Source organism: Lethenteron reissneri, chromosome 5, assembly GCF_015708825.2.
Source record: "Lethenteron reissneri isolate LAM-NWPU_2019-01 chromosome 5, ASM1570882v1, whole genome shotgun sequence".
Classification (NCBI taxonomy): domain Eukaryota; kingdom Metazoa; phylum Chordata; class Hyperoartia; order Petromyzontiformes; family Petromyzontidae; genus Lethenteron; species Lethenteron reissneri.
In genome coordinates this window covers 6,613,845-6,637,453 of record NC_083783.1, presented here as the reverse complement: position 1 = coordinate 6,637,453, position 23,609 = coordinate 6,613,845, and the positions used below count along the sequence as shown (strand labels likewise).

The window sequence follows — 23,609 nt, the reverse complement described above, 5'->3', positions numbered from 1 at the left end:
TATTAAACAATAAAATGATCACGACGTTTCGACTGCAACAAAAGATTGCTTGTGCAACACCAGCAATCATCATCACCTGATGACGATTGCTTGTGTTGCAGTCGAAACGTCGTGAGAATTATATTGTTATATATTTTTATTATTTTATTATTTCCCTTCTACGTGACTTTTCCGAAAGAACCAAGAATATGATAAGTGCTGTTGTAAACGCAATGGCCACTTAGTAGTGAATGGCAAGATGTTGCTGCTACTGCTGTGTGTGCTTAACAAGTGTCGAGCCACGTATCCAGCCAGGTGGCTCAGATGTGGCAATGGTGAGATCCTAGGCTCATGTGTTTCTCCTCACTTGTCCGCCATGGAGTAGGCGTGCGGCATGTGCTTGGTGTTGGAGCACAGCTCGTTCTGCACGCGCGACAGCAGCTCCTCCTCCTGTCCCGAGCGCAGCGCGTGCGCTATCACGTCCAGCCACCACACCCCTCCCGCCGCGCCGCCCTTCACCTGCGCGCACACGGGCCAAACCGCGACGTGCCGCGAAGCCGGGATAGTATCGTAGGCGGTTGACTGCATCAGCGATTACGCACCGCAACAGGTACGTTTTCGTATGTGTATATATATGTTGCATGCATGTTGAGCTTCTTTCGCACCGGATGTAGCCAACTGTGCTCAACCCAGGGAAAAGGCCCGGGGACCGGTTCATATATTGGTCGGTGATGTTGATGGCGAGCAGGACTTGAACGCAGGTTGAGCAGGATAGTAGTGCTGTGTGCTAATCATTTTGCTACTGCCCCCCAGATGTGCACAAATAATCCCCCTTAGCAAACTGTTGGGAAAAGAGCTGTCATAGAAACCTATGAAGGCCAACACATCCCGCACCTGCGATGAGCACGGTTGAGCTTCAACAGCCACCTTTGTCTCCCGAGTGCTGATGTTTACACACTGCACCAGGTACTCGTTTAATGCTGAGTCAATCTAGGGGTGGGCCCAAGACTGGATCAGATATTGCACCCCTGATGTTGACGGTGAGCAGGAATCAAACTCAGGTTGACAGGATTCGGAGCACATAGCACTAACCATTATTGCTACCACCCCCCACAAAGACCCCCCGTATAGCCTTCACAGACTGTTGGGGCAAGTGCTGTTATTGAGCACCCATAAAGGTCGGCAAAGGCACACGAGGCGGTGGGTGGCCAACACCACGCCTGGCCGCCTTTGTCTCCCAGCCGTGATGTTTACACACCACAACAGGTACTCATTTGAGGCTGAGTCAGCTGAGTGGAGGCACAGGACCGATTTAGAAAATAGTCACTGGTGTTGGCCGTGAGCGGCAATCGAACTCGGGTTGCCAGGTTTGTAGCGCAGCGCGCTAACCGCTGCACTACCCCCCACGTACACAGACACACACACAACTACACGCTCGCCAACAAGCGCGCCATGTAGTTCGAGTAATAGTTGCAATAACAGCCCCGACTCTTCTCCGTTACGAAAATAAAAACGAGTATGATATACAGACCCGAGACGTGAATTAAATAGGCATTTACTGCCACGCTCCTGTGAAGTCTGTGCGGTAAGCCATGCAAAGCACTTAGCTTCGCACTCAAAACGAAATGTAACGTGGCAAATCCCTGTATATAACAACCGACTGGCAGCCCATGAATTAGGCCGGTTTTATAGACACGTTCTGTCCGTACACATGAGCTGAAATATGGAGGAAGAAAAAAAAAGCTGAATTCGTGTGATCGACGTGTATTATAAGCAGGCAGTCGCACTTTAGATGTGCTCTGACCCACGTGCTCTCGGTGTACAAAAAGTAAGACAAGCGTTTCACTGTAAAAAAATTCACGGTCGTTACTTCCAAGTGCCTGTGTCCGATCCCAAAAGATCTCGACAAATCTCGGAAGCTAAGCAGGTAGAAACTGGATAGCCCTTGGATGGGTGACCACCATGCATAAAATGTGCATTTAGATTATTTATTTCGCTGCTATACATTTCCACACGATGAGCCACTTCGTTGAGCTATCATTTGTGGCGAGGTCGTTTCTGAAAAACAAGCTAATAGCTCAGTGGGTTTTACATCTCTAGTGCTTTGCTTACCTTTCCTATATAGGCTGCTGCGGTGCCACGTTTGTGTGCAGCGGTGGGCAGCGTCGTAGTGTGGGTTGGCACGGGCCCTGGTGCAAGGAACGAAACAGGGGCCCCCTTCCCATGTACAAAATTCTCCCCCCCCATCCATTTGTAGCCGGGGCCTGGGTCCCGCCGGCTCGCAGGGGGTGCAGTTGCATCGCCTGCACACTCGATAACCACCCTGTCTGATATCCCTGTGTGGGGGGGACGAGGAAAGCTCACCTTGTGTGCGGCGTCCCGGATAGTGACGGCGACGGGCTGCAGGGCGGCGTGAGCTTCCCGCACCTCCGCTTCGTACTTGCTCATGTAGCGGTGCCTCAGCTGTTCCGCCTGCATCCGCACGCACACGCGCACACACACACGCACACGCGCACGCACACACGCATACACGCACGCACGGTGTCGCTGATCACAGGCAGGTCCGATGATGACACACGAGCGCCCCACAGTTAGCACGCGTGTTTTTTCCAGTGCTAAACACTTTTATTTAACTTTTTCCCCAAATGTTATTCCTAATGACATTGCGTCACAAAGCCAATAATCCATCCAGGAAGTCTGGCGGAGCAGTGATACAAAAATAATAATAGATTCATGACAAGAGTCATTTCCATTTAAAATCTAAAAACTAAAAGCATATCCAGACGTTGTATCGGGTAACCATATTAGCGTAAATGGCGTGCCAAAAAAAATTAAAGTACACGAGTTTGGCACACTGAGCCGCGGGAGGCGTGACGCTTATGATGGAAGCGTCCGGGTAAAGAGGAAAGAACGTCATTAGCAAAGTAACCCGCAAGCAAACTACTCGACCCTGCCTATCGGTCAGTATTCACAGAAAGCCTATGACGCTGTACTTGGCCAAGCCCAAGCGGCCGCCACACTGCCGCGTACACGGCGGTGGCACGCGTACGCACGGTCCAACTCTGTGCTGCCCGTCTACACATAACCGTGCGAATTGGATGCAGTCCGTGTGCGTGTGCGTAGACACACACACCGGTCATCGTCAGACTACGCCACATTTGCTCTCACTCCCCGGGCGATGCCAGAGCCAGTGAATCCCCAAAGCTCTGCACAGAGATGTATGGACTCATGATAAAAATATCAAACCCCCTGCCAAAAATACTAAGTGGCTTTCCCTCCAAGAAAATCGATCCACAACCGCCCAACCCAAATGGAAAGAGGACCTTGAAAATAGGATGGTGCATTGTCTTTGAGTTGTGCGCCTTTTGGCGTCATCTGGTCCAACCCATGTGAGACTAGGCTCTAAGGAAAGCTGTCTCGGGTGTGGACCAATCAACTTCAAGGACAGTGCATACATTATCAGAGTTATGTTTTTTGTTTGCATTATGACTGCAGGTATTGTGGTCTATGCAAACATAACTCCTCGTAAAAAAAGGTGTCAGTTTTGTTGCAGATAAAAGGGTAAAAAAACAATTATAATAGTATTCTTGTTTCAGAGGTTTGCGGTTCGAACCGAGTGGTCGCCCCGGTAAACACTACGGAAGTGTGAACTGAAAAACAAAAACGAGAGCGCCGTCTGCTTCACGTTGAACGCCAACAAAAATCCCGCGGCGTCACTTGAAGAACGGTAGGCCACGTGTGCCGGCGTCACGATGCAAATTCGGCAATTTTAGAAAAATTGCGCGCAAGTTACCTCACTGGGTAAAGCCTCACAACACTCTCACTTCTTACTGGGAAACTACTGCAGAATAGCATACATGGCGATTCTGTTACTGCCTTGCACTCTAAGAATGACACACATGGCAAATGTACTCATGATTTGATTAGATTTCAGAGGAACACAAGGTACTAGTTGAGCTGACATGATTAGTTCATCGACTAAAAATTGTAATCCACTACTTTTTTGCGGTAAATTACTTAGGCATGTTCGAGTGAGAGATTAGTTAAGGACTTAAGTAATTACTTTAAAAATGGGAGAGCCCGGCTCTTGATGCAAGTCTCTCGTAGTTAGCTTTCGGCTCGCGCCCATGTTGCACTCCACAGGAGATGAATGACTTAGTTCACTGATGAAGGGTTGTTGACATTCCGATTTGATCATTGATTGACTTGCACACCTAAAAATCTAATATTGCAAGAAATATGAAAATCACAGCGACGATATCAGCTCGTGTGTAGGCGCAAGGTGGATTATTAATTGTATTGCAGGATCGTAGAAGATGGTGGATTTACCAAGGATGGTGAGGACGATGATGTAATTTCATTTAATGTTTTCCCAACGTGAACATTGAACAGAACTAATATGAAAGTTAAGAGGCAGCCAAAATATTTATCAAGGATGCTATGAGCACACATACCTATACTTATATGTTCGCTTTTATGAATAATATTTTGATCAATACAGGCCCAACTTTGGCTGCTCAGAGGTAGGGAGAGATAGGCAGTCATGAGCTCCGTAACGGATGACGCAATTTTGAAGAACATTTCACGGCTGGCTGAGCATTTGTCTGGACGTTTTTGAAGAAAAGTTGATAAGAGCCAAGTTCTTAACCCTTTCATTAATTATTTCCATGGTGGTGGGCTCCTAATATATATGAGTGCTATGAAATGATACGATAAATCTATCACATCTATTGAGGTGGGGGGGGGGGGGTGTAATTCCTAAAATTACATAAAAACAAATAACAAAATTGGTTTTGCTTTCAATAATTTACACACGAAAGTGTGCAACAATAATCAAGCGATCTTCGCAAATGCTCAAAATTGTCAGCGTACGAGAATGCTTAATATTTAGTGGGCATAAATTATGTATTAACTATTGAGAAGCGAGAATGTGAGTTGCACTGGTTTTACTCTTTGCCCAGCTTTTACCCACAGCGAGGCCTCGAGAAAGAGAAGGCATTATTAAACCGATCTGTATTCACACCAACACAAAAAACATCTAAGCGGTCCTATTCCTCTGCACGACACTGCACACATTCAGGACCAAAACCCGAGCCTCTCTCTCGGTGGTCTATGAAATATTAAGCAGGGCCAGTGTGATCAGAGTCATTCCTGAAATACTTTTAACAGCACGCCTTTAACGCCAGCCAGACTGCCATCCGTTACATTTCATTTCGACGCTGTTAAAGTTTTAACGAGGTTAGACGCCGGACCACCCCCAAGTTAAATCCATCACTGTTCCCCATGTGGAATGCAAAGTGACTTCGGCTCATAGCCCAAAGAGCAGCACACGCAGCTTCACTGCAGCAGCAGCAGCAAGATGTGTGGGGCTATTCCATGGTGTAATTTCATCTGCGTTTCTCCATCTAAATCACATCTAAAGACAATTTTTATGTTTAACATATAATTTCACGCTTTCCGAATGTATACAGTCAAACTCTTCTAATCCGTGACATTACCTGACGTTATCCATGGGGCCTATAGGGTCCGCAAAAACTATTATAGTAGTAATTATATTATTTTCTCTCTGCTTCCTATGATCTGTGGTAATCTGCATTATTTTGCGAATAAGTCAAGTAAATTCACAGCAGACATGGCAGATACGCGGTTCTGCGATCATTGTCCAACCCACATCCAGGGCCGGATTAAGATTTAGTAAGCTCCTGAGCTACAAGTACTGTGAGGCCCCCAGTAATATTTTCGAAAGGTAAACAAAGTTCAAGATTTTTTTTTTTACAAGGCTAACAACTAATAAAATTCAGCATTAAATTTCGATTTAAAGCTTTCGTGACTGCAGGGATTCATCTTCTTGGTTCTTTCGGTAAAGTCACGTAGAAGGGAAGAAATAAAATGATCTTTTTATTATTTTATTACTTCCCTTCTACGTGACTTTACCGAAAGAACCAAGAAGAAAAATTCAGCATTCACGAATGAAATCACTTTCACCTAATCTCTGGAGGCCCTTCAGCTGGCGGAAGCCCCTGGGCTGCACCCCCTAAATCCCGTGTCTTCATACGACACTGCCCACATCACCGCAGATAAGGGGCCGTTCTACCGTAGGTTTAGGAGGAGTTGGAGGTGTAGCGGTTAGCGTAAACTGCCGTGAAGCTAACGACGCCAGTTAAACTGGTGGCCACGGCTAACGTGATGAGTGACGACCGAACCGGAGGGGCAGCGTCTGCCACTTCACTATAACCCGCACAGACCAGCGTGAAGGGTGGTCAAACCATGCCCACGACCACTAAAGCATTGGGGGAGGCCTTCATCCAGCAGTGTACTGGCAAAGGGCTGTGAATTATTCCTAAATCTAATCGATATAGAGTATGCTTTTTAAATCAATTCATAGTATTAAACTTGCACCATATTTCTCCTATCTTTGTAATGTTTATTTTTGTTATGAACAGTTTTGTCTGATGGGTTTTTGTAGTTTATATGTTTATGATATATAGTGCAAAACGCCTCAGGGAAAACTTGTTTTGAAAGGCAGTCTATACGCTTGACATTACCCAAGTCATGAGGATCATAAACACAACTTTCCCTGCAGGGTCCACAGGGATGAGGCCAGCTTCTTGAAAGTCTGTAAAGGGTCACACTGTAACTACCTTGTGCTGGACCCAGCGGCTCACGGGATAAGTCTTTAAAATTGATGTGTGAGACCAATTCCCTTAATCTCTTTGCTCTGACCACGTGCTCTGTAGCTATTGTCTGCTCTAGGAAGTAACGTAATTGACTGGAAAACCTACAACGAGGTCCGGGTTGCTCTGTGCTTTTGTGCCAACGTCGCCAGCACAATGTTTCCCCGTGTTCATGGGAGAGAAACACATCTCAAATTAATTAATTGCGGCCGCAGGTCTGATGACGGTTTCGCCTGTGCAGAACATCAGAGCCGTGGTACCACGCCAGAGTGTCGCAGCCTCCACAACGTGTCTCAGAATGGCTAGGACCAAGGAGTTGTGGGTCGTTACCCACCGCCACCACCACCACCACCACCAGGAGTGCGGGCCGATAAAAGTCAAGAGCTCACAATGCACTGGTGTCATTAAGTGTTTGTTGCTGCCGCTGTTGTTGTTACTGTTGAAATTCATAGTAGAAATAGGGTTAGGCCTCAAAGCGCAGCGTGTGAGCCATCCTCATCATCACCATTAATACCGTCATCACCATCACCAACGTCATCACTATCAATACCATCATTACCAACATCTTTACCATCACCGCCATCAACCGCCATCACTATCACAGGAGGCCTCGTTCTCACCGGGCCAGCACGGCACCCGAACCGGTTGGTTCGGTGTGCAACAATTCCCACAGCCGCCCCCTCGCCCCCCAACGTCTGTGGGGATCGAGAGGGGTGCGGCAATGCTCGCAGATTGAAACACTCTAAAGAAAAAAACCTGCCATTACAAACGCAACGGCAATGCTATCGAGTGTTAATGCTAAAGTGGCCAAAATCATTACATAATACGATTAAGTGTGATAAAGTCACGTAGTTATAAAAATAAATAAATATCTTTGCTTTTTTTCCGAAAAAACCAAAGAGTTTGAATCATTGCAGTCACGAAAACTTCAAATCTAGAATTAAGTGTGATAATATAAAATTTTAATTTAAAGCTTTCGTGACTGCAGGGATTCATATTCTTGGTTCTTTCGGTAAAGTCACGTAGAAGGGAAATAATAAAATAATATTTATATAAAACAATAAAGAACCAATAATGTGATATTATTATAATACTAGTCTAATGGTCTATAATACTATAAGGGTAAAATAATACGAAATATTTATTTTTATTTCTACAAAGTTACAAATAGTTACAAAGCTATCGCTTGATCATTCACTATCACTGGGTTATGATCTGAATTGTCAAACAATCCCCATGACTTGCATGGCGGGAGAGGCCTTTATCTAGCAAGTGACCGACTGACGACTATTATGACTGTTACTCACAGATTATGACTATTGGTGTTACTCATTATTTCGGGATTGCAACCACAGTGGTTTAACGGTGAGCGCACTGGGGATGCGATCCAGGAGTCGCCGGTTGGTACGCTCAGCGCATCAGGTTGAAACGATGGCTGCACATTCCTTAAAATCCTCTGCGCCCGGCAGTGTAAATGGATACACTGGTCACCCGAACCGCAGGTATAACGTGGTGGGGTGAAGTGTGGATACTCCAACCTCAACGGAGAAATGGAAAAGTACGCCGAAATAACCTTCCATGGCGGCTTCTCTATAGCTACGGCTATTGTGAACCCCGTTCTGCCAGCAAGATCATAGTGCAATGGTCAATGTGCCATTTTGTTGAGGAACTACTACTGTGCTGTGTTTTCTGTGTGTAGTCTGGGACTGTTTTGTTGTTTTTGCTGCCTTTTCCAAGCTTGATGAATCAAACTTATATTTCGATTTAAAGCTTTCGTGACTGCAAGGGATTCATCTTCTTGGTTCTTTCGGTAAAGTCACGTAGAATGGAAATAATAAAATAATAAAAATAAAACATAATAAAAAGAAACGTCGTGAGAATTATTTTATTATATTAAATTTTTATTATTTTATTATTTCCATTCAACGTGACTTTACCGAAAGAACCAAGAAGACAAACTTATATTTTTGTTAATTGATATTTAGTGACATGTTTACCTTGATATATATTTTGCACCCTTATCGTTTTTGTGTATTGTTTGCTGTTGTAACTTTCTGACCACGTGCCCATACTGGACATCTGTGAAAAAGAGCTTTGCAGCTCATCAGATTCGATCCGTCCAAATATGGATTCTGATTCCGGAAGTGGCCCGAGCAGGTAATTGCAGGGCTGCACCTTCAGCTTCTTCGCCTCTAAAAGAGCGATGGGGGGGGGGATTGATGGCGACACCGTGGCTTGCACAAACCTCTTCCTGCAGCCGATCGTCCCGCAGCGTGGGCGCGATGCCAACGCGATGCCGGCCCAGGAGCTCGATGAGGTTGTGTGTGGCGTGCAGCCTCTGTTATCCACAAACAACAGCAACAACTGCAACGTCAGCAAGCAGCAAGACTGCATCAGCACCACCGGCCTTGCTCGATTAAACATAACAAGCGGTCAAAGCAATGCACGCTCTCCCAATGCCATTCAAACTTTTTTTGATTAAGCATTTTTTTTTTTTTTACTGTTCCCATGTGGGAAGGAAAAAAATGAAATTACTTTTGTGTTAACTGCTCGCTGAAAAACCTATTTGTCAATAATCCAGGAACACAAAGTGTAACTTTGTGGTTGATGATATTAATCCAGGTAGAACACATGAAGTGCACACATTACTCGGAACGCTCGGGGCCAGTGAAGTGTGTGCGGTCATGGCAAGTGAATCTAAACATCAGGAGGTGACTTGCCTGCAGAGAGTCCGTCTTGAGTTTTTCTTTGTGTTCCTCGGAGGACTGGAGCACCTCTCTGTACTTGTGGACGGCATCCACAACCTCCCCTAGTGAGTGAACAATGGCGCACGGCACACAGCGTCGCTAAAAAAGACTTTTCCAGGTCACGTGTCAACCTGGACACGGCCACTCCACAAGGCGCATCACCCCCCGTCATCCCACGTGCAACCGTTACAACCCCCCCCCACCCTCCCGAGGGCTATTCTACCAAAGAAGGAGTATATCACGAACTTTACCACACATTACTTATCTACGAGCATGTAATTTGTAACAGCACGGTTGGCTACATACGGCGCGAAAGAAGTTCAACAGACCTATCTTCAAAGCTACGGGACCTTTTTTGCCAGTATCGAAAATGATAAAAAAAAATATATGAATAGGTTTTACCCTTTTTGCCAATAAAACAGGTGTTAAACATGCAAACACATGCCAACATGTTCGCATGTTTTGCCACAAGTATGTGTGGCTAGTGCAGACTTGATGCCTTGCAAAAGGTATCTGTTTGGTGTTTGAACATCTTAACACCTCCTGTTTTATGTTCAGAAAGGGTCAAACTTATTCATACCTATCTTTACATTTACCAAAGGTCTACCAATGTAGTACTGCCGTCTAAAACACATTCCTGTAGAGCTGGTAGGAACGTCGGGTTACTCGGTCAATGGCCAGGGTCAACGGCGGCGTGGTGTATTCCGCAAATATGGCCGACTGTGAGGGCGGGCACAAGCCGGCGTGAGTAGGTTAAACGTTGAGTTTTATAAGGGCACCACGGGATGACCAGCCTCTCCCCACCCAGCACCACCTCTCTCACCCCCCACCCAGCCCCACCCTCCCCACCCAGCCCCTCCCCACCCTCCCCTCCCCACCCAGCACCTCCCCACCCAGCCCCTCCCCACCCTCCCCTCCCCACCCAGCCATTCCCCACCCTCCCCTCTCCACCCAGCCCCACCCCTCCAATTCTTGGATGCACGACGGACGGACGGACACAATAATCCCCTGTGAGCTGGTGGAACCAGGTGGTTCCTACCAGTATTAACTCTAACCTGGCTACAAGTCCAGAAATGACTGCAGGTGCCAGTGTATTCCTGTATCATTGGAACCCCGAGTTCGATTCCCAGCCACAGCTATCATCGACGGCGAGTGATATCAGAACTGCTTATGGCCTGCCCTGGGTTGAAATGAGTACCTGGTGGGGTGAGCACTGGGGAAAGAAATTAGGTTGGGGAAAGGTGCTGACCACACCACACCATATCTGGGCCAATATAGCCTTAAGTGCTTAATACCAACACTTGCCCCAACAGTCTACGTGGGTTATGCACAACATTTGTATTTAAACGGTCACATATACATGTGTTTAACGATGTACACACACACACTTGGGTTTAGCCAGATTTCGATCAGCTTTAGAGTCACATTTTACAGAAGGGGATTCATCACTTGCTGTGATCGCATTTAGATTCTGTATATCAAACCAAACCGCATTGAATTGTGTATCCGGCACGACTGCCTATATTTATTATCTTATTCTACATCATATTTATAGAGCGCCTTAGCTCAAGGGCGCTTTACATATCTTTACAGAGGCGGTAAACAAATCGAGTGATTTAAATAGCAGGGGTGATGCAGGGCCCGAGCAATGTGTGAATGTGACAGACGGCACGAGGGGGGTCACGGAAAGGCAAAGGAAGGACGGGAAGGAGTTGAGGGGCGAGGGGTGGGAAGGGGGTGAGGCTTTGAGGGAGGAACACTAGGAGGTTTAGGAGCGGGACTGATTAATGTAAAGGGGAAGTTTATTCCTGTGGAGGGGTGCAAGGTGGGGGAAGAACTGAAAACGAGATTGGACACAGGGAGAAGGACCGAGAGAGAGAGAGAGAGAAGATAGGGATCAAAGAGGACGAGAGGGGATATAGGAGAGGAGAAAGGCAAGATAAGGGCGGGGAAGGCCATGGAGAGATTTAAAAACCAGTGTGACGTGTGTGAAAAGACAGCGGTGTAGTAACCAGAATTTGATGAAAGGCGAAATATAAAAATTATATGGGAGAGTGAAAAAACATGCGGAGAAGCATTTTTTATTTGTCTGAGGGGAGTGAGAGCGAGGGCAGGGAGACCAGGAAGAATAGAACACACACACAGGTTAAGTACACGATTCAAACTGTAAAGAAAAGAGGGCATGGGCAGGACACTTCAAGGCAAGAATAATGTCCAATGGTCAAAAGTATTGACAGAGCAGCAGCCAAGGAATGGAACACGTCCACGTGGATGCCCACCGTGGGAGATGGAGCGATAAAATCAACTCGTGGACCAGTGCTGGGTGGCCTGGATATGGCCTTCATCCACCAGTAGATCGATCATGGCCAATGAAAGTGACATAATAAAGGTTTCTTTTAGTTTTTGTTAGAGCGTGTAAATATAAATGTGTCATTAACACACCACCACCCGACAGTCTAATGTTGAGATTGGTCACGTGAACATAATGTGCCAATTAGTTACTACTTCAGCACACCGGTGTGCTGGAGAGTAAACCCACATTTACAATTTGAGTACGATGTTGCGCTGGTGATTACAACCTGCTTCATCAGGCGATGTGCCCGAATTGTGAAGAAGTCTCGTAAAAAAAAAACCACTGTATTGTGAATAATATTGGTCGCGAAATCCTATGCGTTCAAACGACAGTGACGACGGGCGCATTACCAAGACGCACGCTCTCGTCACGCGCGTCAGCGGCCCCTTGACGATTCAAACAGCGGGGGTGGGGGGGGGGGGTGTGACGGGGGGAGGTGAAAATTAAAGCTGGAGCAGCACGAACGGCGCCATCGCACCGTTAATGATGTGGACACCGGCCAGGCCGTTGAGCGCGCACACCAACTGGCGGTGTGCTTCCTCGCACTCCGTCTTGCACTTCCTCTGCAGCGAGCACAGCAGCTCCTCCATGGTCATCGTGCTGCGAGCGCGCACAATCACGGCCCAGGGAGCCCTTGGTATCCGCTCACAATCACCCTCGCAGTTAACCCTTGGGTTGCGCGCGCACACGCGTGCATGGGTTGCGCCACAACTGTGTGCGTGCTTGAGTGAGTGTGAGCATGCATGCGTGTGTGTGTGCTGGGGAGCGGTAGCATTAGTTCGACTGCCGCTCCTGAACAATAAACGGTGGCCTCCCCGAGGTTGACTAAGCATTAAATTAAGAATTTGTTGCAGCGTGTAAACATCAGCACACAGGAGACAAAGGCGGCTGGGCGTGGTGTTGCCCACGAACCTTGTGTGCCGTACTGGCCTTAATAGGTGCTCGCACACAAAACTTGCCCCAACAGTCTGTTAAAGGCTATACGGTGGAGTCTTTGTCTTTCTTGTCAGTTCTGTGTACGTGTGTGTGTGCTGTACACCCTTGCCCAGCCGACCACTTGCTCTCTTCCCAGAGGGCGTGCTGCCCCAATGATCGGACATTTGCTCCCGCTGCTTGAATTCATGGACAAGACACCACTCCGTCACGCGGCATCTCTTTCCCGAAGTGGCTCACATGAACGGAAATATGAATAGTGCACACACAGCCCTTTTGTCAATCTACTGCACAACCCCAGGGGCTGTTGGCATTCGCGCAAATTAATCACCGCGGCGATTACCTTGCATGCGAGCCAACGTGTGCGCTCCTCACCCTGTGCTGTCCCACGTGCCCTCACCCCCACCCACCAAACTCGCTTCCACAGCGTGCTACCGAGTGATCAAACTTTCGCTAGCGAGTGATCAAACATTCGCTACCGTTGCGTTATTTCAGGGACATCGCATCGCTTCAGGACGTGGAATTACTTATGTAGAGTAATTCACGTGCATGGTCATATTTACAGCAGTGAACGTATACATGTCCTCGAATACGGCATTATATTGGCAGGAGCACTCACTCCATTTAAACTATGGAGGCACGTCAAACACAACAGTGAAGATGTTACACAAACTCAGCACGATGACCATCAACGTTAGTGGATGTGTAAACATCTACCCGATATGGGCCTCAACACGCTGTGCAGGTCATAGGGGCTCTTTGACCATACTTTACCACACTGGTCAGTGTGCATTGGTAAAGATGGGGTGCTGCAGATGTGGGTCCAAGGATGTACAGTACAACAATGGATTTCGCTGAATTGCCCTATGATGCCAATAATGTCGTAGGCCTTCATCCAGCAGTGGATAGGCCAAGGCTAACAATGATAGAAAATATTATTAAGATGAGCACAGATAATATTGTTACATGAAACATTTCATCAGTGTATGCTGTAAGGTTTTATATTACAACACTGGCAAAACGTATCCATTTCACCCTGGCAGAGGTGCAGCTGCTATTAGCATCAAATCCACATAATGAGAACTCATTGCTGTATCTCCACACATATGTGAATACATGTTTTAGGCCCCTGGCCTCTTGGCTTTCCAAACCAAAATAATCCATCAGCACTTGTTAAAGGAAACTCTGGATCAGTTTATAGTAATGCTTGTTAACACATTCTACTGGGTTATCAGATTTCATTAGCAAGCGCACTCAGTCTAAACTCTGGGGCCCTGTTCAACACAAACTAAAATTGTGTATACAAACTCATTATACTTTGCTGTAGAACATTATGGTTAAGAGCCTATGTTGGTGTTATCGTTGCACTTGTTTACCCAGCAAAGCCTCAATAATTTTCAGAAGGGTCCTGCCAGGACTTTCTCAGTAGGGTGGTCAAGTTGCTGCTGTGTGTGATCCCAATAAAGTAATTTGCGGATCACTGTTCAGCATTGCGATGTTTGGCAAATTCCAGTTACATTGTATGTTTTTTTTTGTGGCTATGGGAGGAAACCGGAGAACTCAGTTTTATCCCATAGCTACAACAAAATAAGAGATACTATAAACATAGGATGCCAAGCCCCAGAGGTCGCAACCGGGTACCCGATACCCGTACCCTACCCGATACCCGGCTACTCGTACCCGACCGGGTACGGGTACGGGTAGCCGTTTGCGACCCTGGTCCGACCGGGTACGGGTACGGGTACCCATTTGCGACCCTGCTGCGGCTGGGTACGGGTAAGGAATCAAAACCCGTTTGCGACCTCTGCCAAGCACCCTATTCGCTCCTTTCACACCGATGTGCTGACCTCTTCTGCAGCGGCAGGAACTCTCCACGCACCACCTGGGGGTGGCAGCACGCCTGGCGTAGCCGCAGCAGCGGGGCCAGCAAGCTGGACACGGTGCGCCGCTCTAGGGCGCTCAGCCGCACCGACCAGTCCGGCAACTTGCGCAGCTTGACCAGAGCATCCTGGGAAAGAAAGTTCACGATCACGTGGGGGTGCAGTGATGTCAACACTTACAGCTGGCATTATTGCAATTATTAACAAGGTTCAAAGAGCCAGACTAAGAATGCAGCTGCTAGGGTCCCAACCCGATTATTCATTTAGAACAAATTACCCCTGTTCTTGCATAACTTCACTGGTTGCAAACCATGACAGATGTAGATACCTGATGCACAAATGAAAAAAAAACTCTCCGATGTTCGACTATGATTATCCAGAACAGACCGTACAACATATAACAACGCAATTCCCAATCCACAAATACGAAGGAGACATCACAGTGATATACTCTGCTGGCTCCTGACGCGGTGTCTGGCTTGATCACCCGAAATGTGAAATTGTAGTCGTAGCTCTGCATCTACATCAGCCGTACGGAAGAAGAAGATTTTGAAACGTTTCCAAACGAAGGTGTCGTGCCGGTCACCTGGGAGCAGAGCTCGTGTTGACGTTGGTAGAAGTGCTGCTCGACGGGGGAGAACCTTAGCCAGTGCATGTCCTCTGTCTGCGGGGGCAGCTCAATCTGGAAGAGGGCAATTGGTGGCAGAGTGCCCGCGTGCATTTAACGGACTCGCACTCGCTCCGAGGACACATCCGGCTGCCAGCCACTCGTGCTGATTCAAGCATGCGTAGACCGGCAGCGACGCAGCAATGGGCACAATATGCAAATGTTGTACTTCGGTTTCCTTCCCATAACTTAAACAAATTATATATCCGGGTGAAAATAATAACACTGCTCTACAATTACCTGCAAATTACCCAATTGGGAGTATACACGGCAACATAGTCCCCCCTACTGTGAAAGTACTGCTGGCTATGTTCGAAATAGTTTTATTATTATAAGAATCGCATGGCTACCAAATGCACTAAACTATTATTTTTTTACATGTTAAAATTACTGTGGTCTAACGTGTGCAGCTCACTGCACTACAAACCCCAGGGACCTGAGTTCGATTCTGACTCACAAACAATATCAGTGGCGAATATTTAAACCGGTCCTGGGCTTTCCCGAGGTCAAATCAGCCTTAAGCGAGTATCTGGTTGTGGCGTGTAAATATCAGCATTGGAAAAGCAAAGGGCGGCTGGGTGTGGTGTTGGCCAACCACCCCCTCGTGTGCCACGTCAAGCCTCATTGATGCTAGTCTTTAACGGCAGTTTTGCCGCAACAGTCCGTTCGTGGTCACACGGGGATTGCTTGTCTTTTGCCGCGTAGCTCACGCAACCTGGTCGATGACGTGCTTCTTGGACGAGCGCCACATGATTGCGGAGACGAGGAGGTAGAGCGGCGTGGGGTCGCCACGCACGTACGGGCGGTAGAGCAGCCGCTCCCACCAGTGGCGCACCCAGAACGGCTCCACGCCCAGGAACAGCACCAGGCCGTACAGGTCTGATGGCGCAGAGGCACAGCCGACGTCACCCGTTAGGCAGGGAGGCAAATGTTTACTCGTCATCGGCAGGCTGCGGGGGGCAGCGCGGCGGGAACGCTGGTGCCTAATGGCAAGAAGTGCCCGAGTTCGATTCCCGACTCTGGCACCTTTCTGTGTGGAGTTTGCATGATGCATGGATTTTCCTCTGGGTTTTCTCCACTTTCCTCCCATAGATACCAAAAAAAATACACAATATCACTGCTATTGGTCAAAACACTCGATTCCTGAAAAATTATCTGTAAACTATGGGTAGATTGTCGTTGGCGAGAAAATGTGTAAATTCCTTTGTACATTTGAACTCAGCTCGTTGGGTTCATAACGGAGTTCACTAACCACTGTGGACAGGTTGGTCTTTTAGCCCAGGAGGATAGCCTACATAGGAAAATGAAAACTCTAATTATAAATTCCCCTGTCTTGGGTTTATTATCAGGTCAGTGCATATATTTATAACCTTTGAATATTTATCGTGAATTATAGTAGCAGAAGACTGCTATAAAATCTCTTATGAAGCAGTATAGTTTATGTGGGTGAATATTTTAGAAGTGATAACTCAATCAGGTTGCAAACAGGTACAATACATTATAAGTTGCTAATTTGCTTACAAAAAAAGACGATGCAAATGAACAGTTTTGAGTTGATGAGGCATTTTTTAAATCCGTAAACATCGAGAAGCAAACAAACCCTTACTAAGTCACTAAATGCATGGTGATGATTATTTCGTAAGGCCAATGAAGAACAACTATTTGACATTCGGTTGTAAGTAATATATGCATAAACGCCTTTCAAATAAAAGTTACGTGATAAAATTTGTACGTGGATAAATTAATGTTGGGAAAGAAAAAATGTAGCAATGCAGTGTCCATTAATATCCTAAAGAAGTCCGCAGCCCGTAATGTCAACCCCCATGATAGTTTTTTATGTATATTATGCAGTGTTAATTAATGATGCATGTGGTGAGGTTTCCTAATTGTGTTTACACATCGGTACAACGGTTTCTGATTTCTTTTTCTTTATCAAGAAAACACATGTTGGAGAAAACAGGCATACGGACAATTCAGGTGCCAGGATTGAGACATGAGCATGTGATTTAAATGTAATCCATTCAAATCTATTCAAATCCAAAAATATGACCATTTTAATTAAAAACGAATCTATAAATCTAAAAATCCAATATCTATGAAAATGTAATCCGAATCTCACCCCTAATACGTGACATTTCAGCCTACGGGTATCTTCACAAAAAAAATCAATGATCACTGCACCAACACCTTGTTTTTCTCACGATGCATTTCTTCACTAAAAAAATTCCATCATTTCAATTTGAAATTGAATCAGTTCACACCACGAAACGTAGGCCGCTCATTCGTTTACCGGCCCACCCGTGGCTGCACTTACCCTCCAGTCCGCGCTGGACAGGTGTCCCAGTCACACACCAGCGATTCACCGAGCTGAGACGCAGAGCCATCTCGGCAGCCTGTGGTGCGAGACAAATCAACACACGCATGCAACACACTCAACGTGCCCCAACAACTGATGCAAGAGTATGCACGGGAAACGTGTTTGAGCATTACTACTCAGCCAATGCACTGAAAATCAGCAGTTGCAGTTTTAAGTATGTAATTTTATACTCTTAGGTTTTTTTTCCGGTAAAGTCACGTAGGTAAAAAATACGACGTTTCGGAGGCAACACAAGTCTCCGTCATCAGGTGAGACCGTCACAGCTAAAATTACGAAAGCTTAAAATCTAGAATGTAATTTGATGTTCCACCGGTAATTAAATGTTGTTATATCAAAATAAATAAATGTGGGGATGCGTTCCTGAAATGTGTGACGACAAGTATCGAAACGACGTAAATCAAAGCAATTTACAGGGTAGGTGTGGGCGAAGGCCAAGGCGACAGATACGAGAAAGAACGGACGATGATGTCAGTGACGTGAGTGTGGGTTGAGGCGATGTAAATCAAGTGGCAGTGTTAATAAAGTGAGGATGCATTAGCAAAACGACGTCAAAGGGGGAGACGTAAATCGAAATATGACTGTATGTACAAGCTCCCCAAAGAATTATACTCTTTGCCATCAACATTTTCAGTATTAATAAGGACATTGGTTGCATAACTAGCAGCTAGTCTATTGTGGTAAGACCAGAGGCGGCCCATCAGGGCCAGCAAGGCCTTCTCAGCTGGCCTAGAGATTGTCAGAATCAGAAAATTTGATTTTTTATAATTTAACAAATATATTTTCATCAATGCTATATGTATTTTACAAAGTTCATTTCCACCAGTCTATTAGCGTAATTTTATTGCTACTCTCTCCCTCAGTTGTGCTGCTTCCAGTGCAGCTCATAAATTAGAGCATTTATCCAATGAGATTTTCCACCTGTGCTGTCTCCGCCTCTCCGGGTGAAAAATCTACCCTGAGGCCTTCAGAATGTAGAGTGAATCCCCTCTGCTGTTGAAGCAAATGGGGACGATATTGTTGATTGTCATATTCTTTAACCAATCAAATTTGCCATGTTGGGTGTATTCTTTGACATGCCGGAGCCTTCTAGCTGGCCTAGCCGCCTACGTTAGCATTTTTCGTTCGGCGTGATCGGAGGGCCAGTTAGCTAACTGAAGTAAAAATAGCTAGCATGTAATGTAGCATCATCTAAGATTAATTTAAAATTTCTTTCGTGATGTTGAGATTTGTAGATGTAGTGCTGTGGGGAAGCCTGTTGAATCCTGATTGTGTTATTTGTGTTTTATGGCATTTTTGCTTGCTTGGTGGTCGAATGAGTAATTGTGACTGGTTGTTGTGAGTTTGTTCTCGTGTATGTACCTGGGTACAACGATGTGTGCTGATGGATCACAAAAAGGAGAGATGAGAACAAGGGCTGGATGGCTGAAATGGCGAGAGATGACTGGTGTGGTGTGCGATAAGAGGGTCCCAGTTTGGTTGAAGGGAAAAGTTTGTAGTGTATAGTGCAGTGTATAATGTAGTGTATAGTGCAGTCTATAGTACAAGACAGTGGTGAGGCCGGTGCTGTTGTATGGGGCAGAGTGCCGGGACACAAGAAAGACGGAGGGACCTATGGCAGTCACAGAGATGAGGATGTTGCGGTGGATGTTGGGTTTGACAAGGAAGGACAGGGTCAAAAATTAAGAAGTGAGAGAAAGACTCAATGTGGTAGAAATCACAGAGTAGATAAGAGAGAGAAAAGGCTGCGGGTGTGGTTTTGTCATGTTGATAGACAACAGGAAAATTATGTGGGTCAGAAGGTGCAAGTGATGCAAGTGGAAGGAAAGAGATCAAGAGGAAGGCAAAAGAAGCGGTGGGTCAATGTGGTGCAATCGGACACGGTGGCCCGAAGAGCGGAAAGAGAGATGGTGCAGGACAGGGCAGCGTGAAGAAAGTTGGCGAGGACAATGGACCCTACATGAGTGGCACAAACAGGTGGAAGAAGACTTTGTCACCACGCCGCTGAAGGACGCTGCGTAATTGCGCGCGCGTTCACCTTTGCGGTTGTGCGCTCCACCATTTGGGCCTCGTCCAGGCAAACCCTCCACCAGTGCACGGCCACCAGCGGGCTCGGCAGCGCCATATAGCGCTTGCCCTGCCGGAACCGGCGGCCGCCCTCAGACGGCAAGAGGCTGTCTGCACCACCTGCAGACCCCACTCTTGACGAAGAGACACGCACCAGGATGACGCAGTAACATTTTAATACATTAAAAAAATATATATTTTAACGAATTTGATCCCGAACGGGTGATCGGTGTTGTGTCATGGGACTGAGAATGCATGAAAATTCTCAGAGAGCTCAGCAAACTCAGCGAGAAATTATATTGGATCAGTCAATCCACGGCATTTTTAATTTCCAATGAGCTCTGTGAATTAAAGATAGTTCTGCCAGACCGAATATAATTTCCACCACTTGGCCCGGGGCTGTAAGCTGAAAATAAGCACTGCCTCAGAGCTCATTTGAGCAATAAATAATTTTCACTTTTTTTTTTGCCAATCCGTAGGGGATTTGGCATAGCGGAGGGAAATAAACCATCCAGAGTTGCCAATGACCTCATCTTTCGAAAGCGCAAACGTTCCCCTGTTCACGATGTAACTCACTGCGCCCTACCCTCTGTTGCAGTAGGGCAGGTCCACATAGCTGAGCTCCGTGCGCAGCACGTCGTACGTGGTGATGACCACGTCCTGCTGCGCCAGCTTGCGCGGCTGCACAAAGCCGTCACGTTTTACCCCGTTGTACACCTGCGAGGGAGGGGTCACGCATGTAACAAAGGTTACACAATCAACCGCTGGACTCTCTAGTGCCATTCAGTGCATTTACAATTCGCTTATTGATGCTTTCATCCGTCCATAACAGGGGGAACACTAACTCTCGTAAACATGATCCCATATGAAAGAACCATCAGTGTCAAAGTTGTGTGTTGAAAATTAAGCTAAATTTAGCAAAACCTGAAGACACAAACCAGAGCAAAAATTACTATTTGCAAATATGAAAACTCAGTTTGCCCTCACAGCGACAAGTCGATTTTCACGCTGCTGATACTGCTGAAGACAAACACCTGTTGGAAGGTGTTACGTAATCCATGTCCTGTCTTTTTTATTCAAACGTTTCACTTTGATTTCATTAAAAGTTAAGTGAAAATTTGATAGAATGGATAAATGTTTATGTTCTTCCAAAAAAAACCATGGTATTCACAAACAAGACAAACATGTACACGTCCTTCCTATTTGTTTATCAAGTAAATACATTTATGATGCAGTGTGACACCCTTTAAATACAAGCGAACAGGATAAGACGGCTCCAATGAGGACGTGATTGTAAACACAACGCATTGCTCACAGTATATGATGCAGTGCTGTCTATTAAACAGAAACAATTCCCTTTGAGAAAATCACAAGGGACTCAACTCACTCGAGTAACACAGGTCAAATGTGATTTGAATTAGCCGAGTTATTCCACATCTTTCCGAGTTTAGTCCAAAATCAAAGTCCAACATGAGCGGTGAAAACCAGTGCGGTTTACGCATCGGGCGCGGATGCACGCACCAACACGCGCAGGGTGCAGGAGCGGACGTGCCGGTTGATTTCGTCCACCCACTGGTGACTAATCGAGCTGGGAGACACAATCAAAGTGGCCCCCGAAAGGGTCGGCTCCATCGCCACCAGGCAGTGAGCGCAGTGGAATGGCAGATGACGCTCGCCACTGCTACCGCCCTCCGCCTCCTCTTCATCCTCCTTCTGTTCCTCTTGCTGCTGCTGTTGCTGTCGCCCGCCAATTGCGCCGGTGCCTTCCTGCGCCTGCAGCAGTGCCGTGCTGTAGTTGACACAGGCGGCGTGCTGCCACAGCCCGCAGCTCATGCACTGCACGCGCGGCTTGAAGTCGCTCAAGCCCAGCTCGCCGCACACGCACTCGAACCTACGGGTGTCACCCACATGCAAAACCCAGGGTCACACTGGAAGGAGTCCCAATAATCATCGTTATCATTACCTACCACTGAACTGCCACCGATGTCTCCTCGGCTGTCAACGATCTGCACGGTTGACCCTCCATCACAGTCATCCCCAGGTATTGTGCCGGCTTATCCGTCAATGTTATCACATGTCATCCAGTTGATCTTTGGTCATCTTTTCCCTTCTTTATCCTTTTCCCATGCCCTGTAAGATGATGTTGGATAGTCGCGCCTTTTTTGTCTCATGTCCAAACAATTGCAGTTCTCACACAGCTGATACATTATATTTAACGACGTCGGCAAACGTGTGGACATAAGGCTGTGCGATTTGCTTGCAGAAATTAGTAGAATTCTAACTTAATGCCCTCTGTCAATTCACTGCTAGATGAAGGCCTCATTAGGATGTGTCAGTCATGAGAGTTATTCAACCATACTTTATCACCCTGGTCGGTGACGTTTGATGATGTTGGGGGGGGTGGTGGTGGGGTGGGGGTGGGGGAGGGTGGTCCAGGACTAGTTAGGGCATCAGTTGCAACTGATCCATTAGATAGCCATGGGTGGTATTCAAGATAAGGCCACCAAGTTCATACTGCAGCTCACCATTCCCAACTAATCATTGTTCAAACGTTTGACCGGCAGAAATTAGCAGAGGGTGACATTTAGCAAGTTCTACTGATGCAAGATAATTGCACATTTTAACAAGGCGAGACCGAAGCCCTCATGCTTAAATAATTAAATGTTTAATAGTTAATTTACAGTACAATACATATTGCCCTTTAATTTCACCCTCCTTTCTATACAAATAAATCAGGAAATATCCAGATGGTGAAAGCCAAACAATCTCATCGTTTGAAACGTTGGCTTTCGACAAGCTGCCCATCAACGTGATGTGTGGAACAATGATAGTGGCCAAGAGAAGGCAATACATATAAAGTGCAATTCTTAAAACAAGTCTATATCCTTAAAAATGATTCAGAAATTTCATTTTACCCTGACAGAAATATACTCGCCTTGAAGAGCAATTGTGCTGGATTTACATATAAATAGGATACGGCACGACTCTAGCTTTACTGCTAAAGCGAGACAAACTACATGTACATATACAGGGAGGGCCTCCCCACACTGTGCAGGTCATGGGGGTTATTTTACCATACTTGACCATGATGGTCAGTGAGGGTTGAAGGTGGGGAGTAGAGATGTGGGAGGGAAGAAAGTACAAAATCGATGGGAGCAAGGAGAGCACAAAAATTCGCCGTACACAAATTAACAAAAAAATTATGCTGTTCTTAAGTGCTCGCCTGCCCATCACGTGGCCCCACAGCAGCCTACAACTAGTTTGCTATTGGTCGTTGCCCATTCCAGCACTATTCAGGCTCAAACCTGGTTAGCTGTGACGAGATCAGATTAGGCTAAATTGCACTGCAGCTGAAACTAAATGATTAACCCTCCGAGCAGCACTAATCCAGGAAGAATGTGGCATGCAAGACCCCACTACTCACCGGTAGTCCTTCGTGTTGAAGGGGAAGATGGGCACGGGCTTCCTTGGCTCCATCTCCGCATGAACGCCCATCTCGGTACCACCACCTGACCTCATGGCAGGTGGTGCCTCCCTCTCCTGGTTGGCAGCCCGCTCTGTGGAATAAAGTGTCCTGTCGACATCGCTCACTGCCACACCATCACCTTTGTTGACCTGAGCTCCGCCCAGAGCGTAGTTGTGATCGGGGCTTGTGCCGTGAAACTCGGCTTCCTCGGCCGTCCTTGGCATATCTAACGTCGCAGGAATCCCCAATTCTGTCACAGGTGACAGAGGTACGATTCCCGCACTATCGGGGGCATCGCGTAAAACAATGTTTGTCTTGTCTTTTGCTGCCTCGGTATCCCCACCTGCACCCGCATCCCCCGTGGAGTTTTGCTCTTCTCCATCTGCTGGTACAGATGACGACGTTGCAGCGTCTGTCACTGTCTGTGATCATAAAAGCAAAAATTATATATTCCATCAATACATGTCTG

General features: G+C 46.6%; 1 protein-coding gene across 1 annotated transcript in view; it reads right to left on the bottom strand.

The window, feature by feature from the left end:
- LOC133351802 (E3 ubiquitin-protein ligase SHPRH-like) overlaps positions 1–23,609 on the bottom strand; it is a 94,310-nt gene that overhangs the window by 52,529 nt on the left and 18,172 nt on the right. The window contains 14 exon segments of the mRNA XM_061567339.1: positions 347–498; positions 2,344–2,451; positions 8,899–8,991; positions 9,374–9,462; positions 12,232–12,353; positions 14,534–14,694; positions 15,153–15,248; positions 15,949–16,112; positions 17,548–17,626; positions 19,646–19,808; positions 20,261–20,391; positions 21,196–21,565; positions 23,099–23,231; positions 23,484–23,562. Of these exon segments, the coding sequence (XP_061423323.1) occupies positions 347–498; positions 2,344–2,451; positions 8,899–8,991; positions 9,374–9,462; positions 12,232–12,353; positions 14,534–14,694; positions 15,153–15,248; positions 15,949–16,112; positions 17,548–17,626; positions 19,646–19,808; positions 20,261–20,391; positions 21,196–21,565; positions 23,099–23,231; positions 23,484–23,562 (1,940 nt within the window).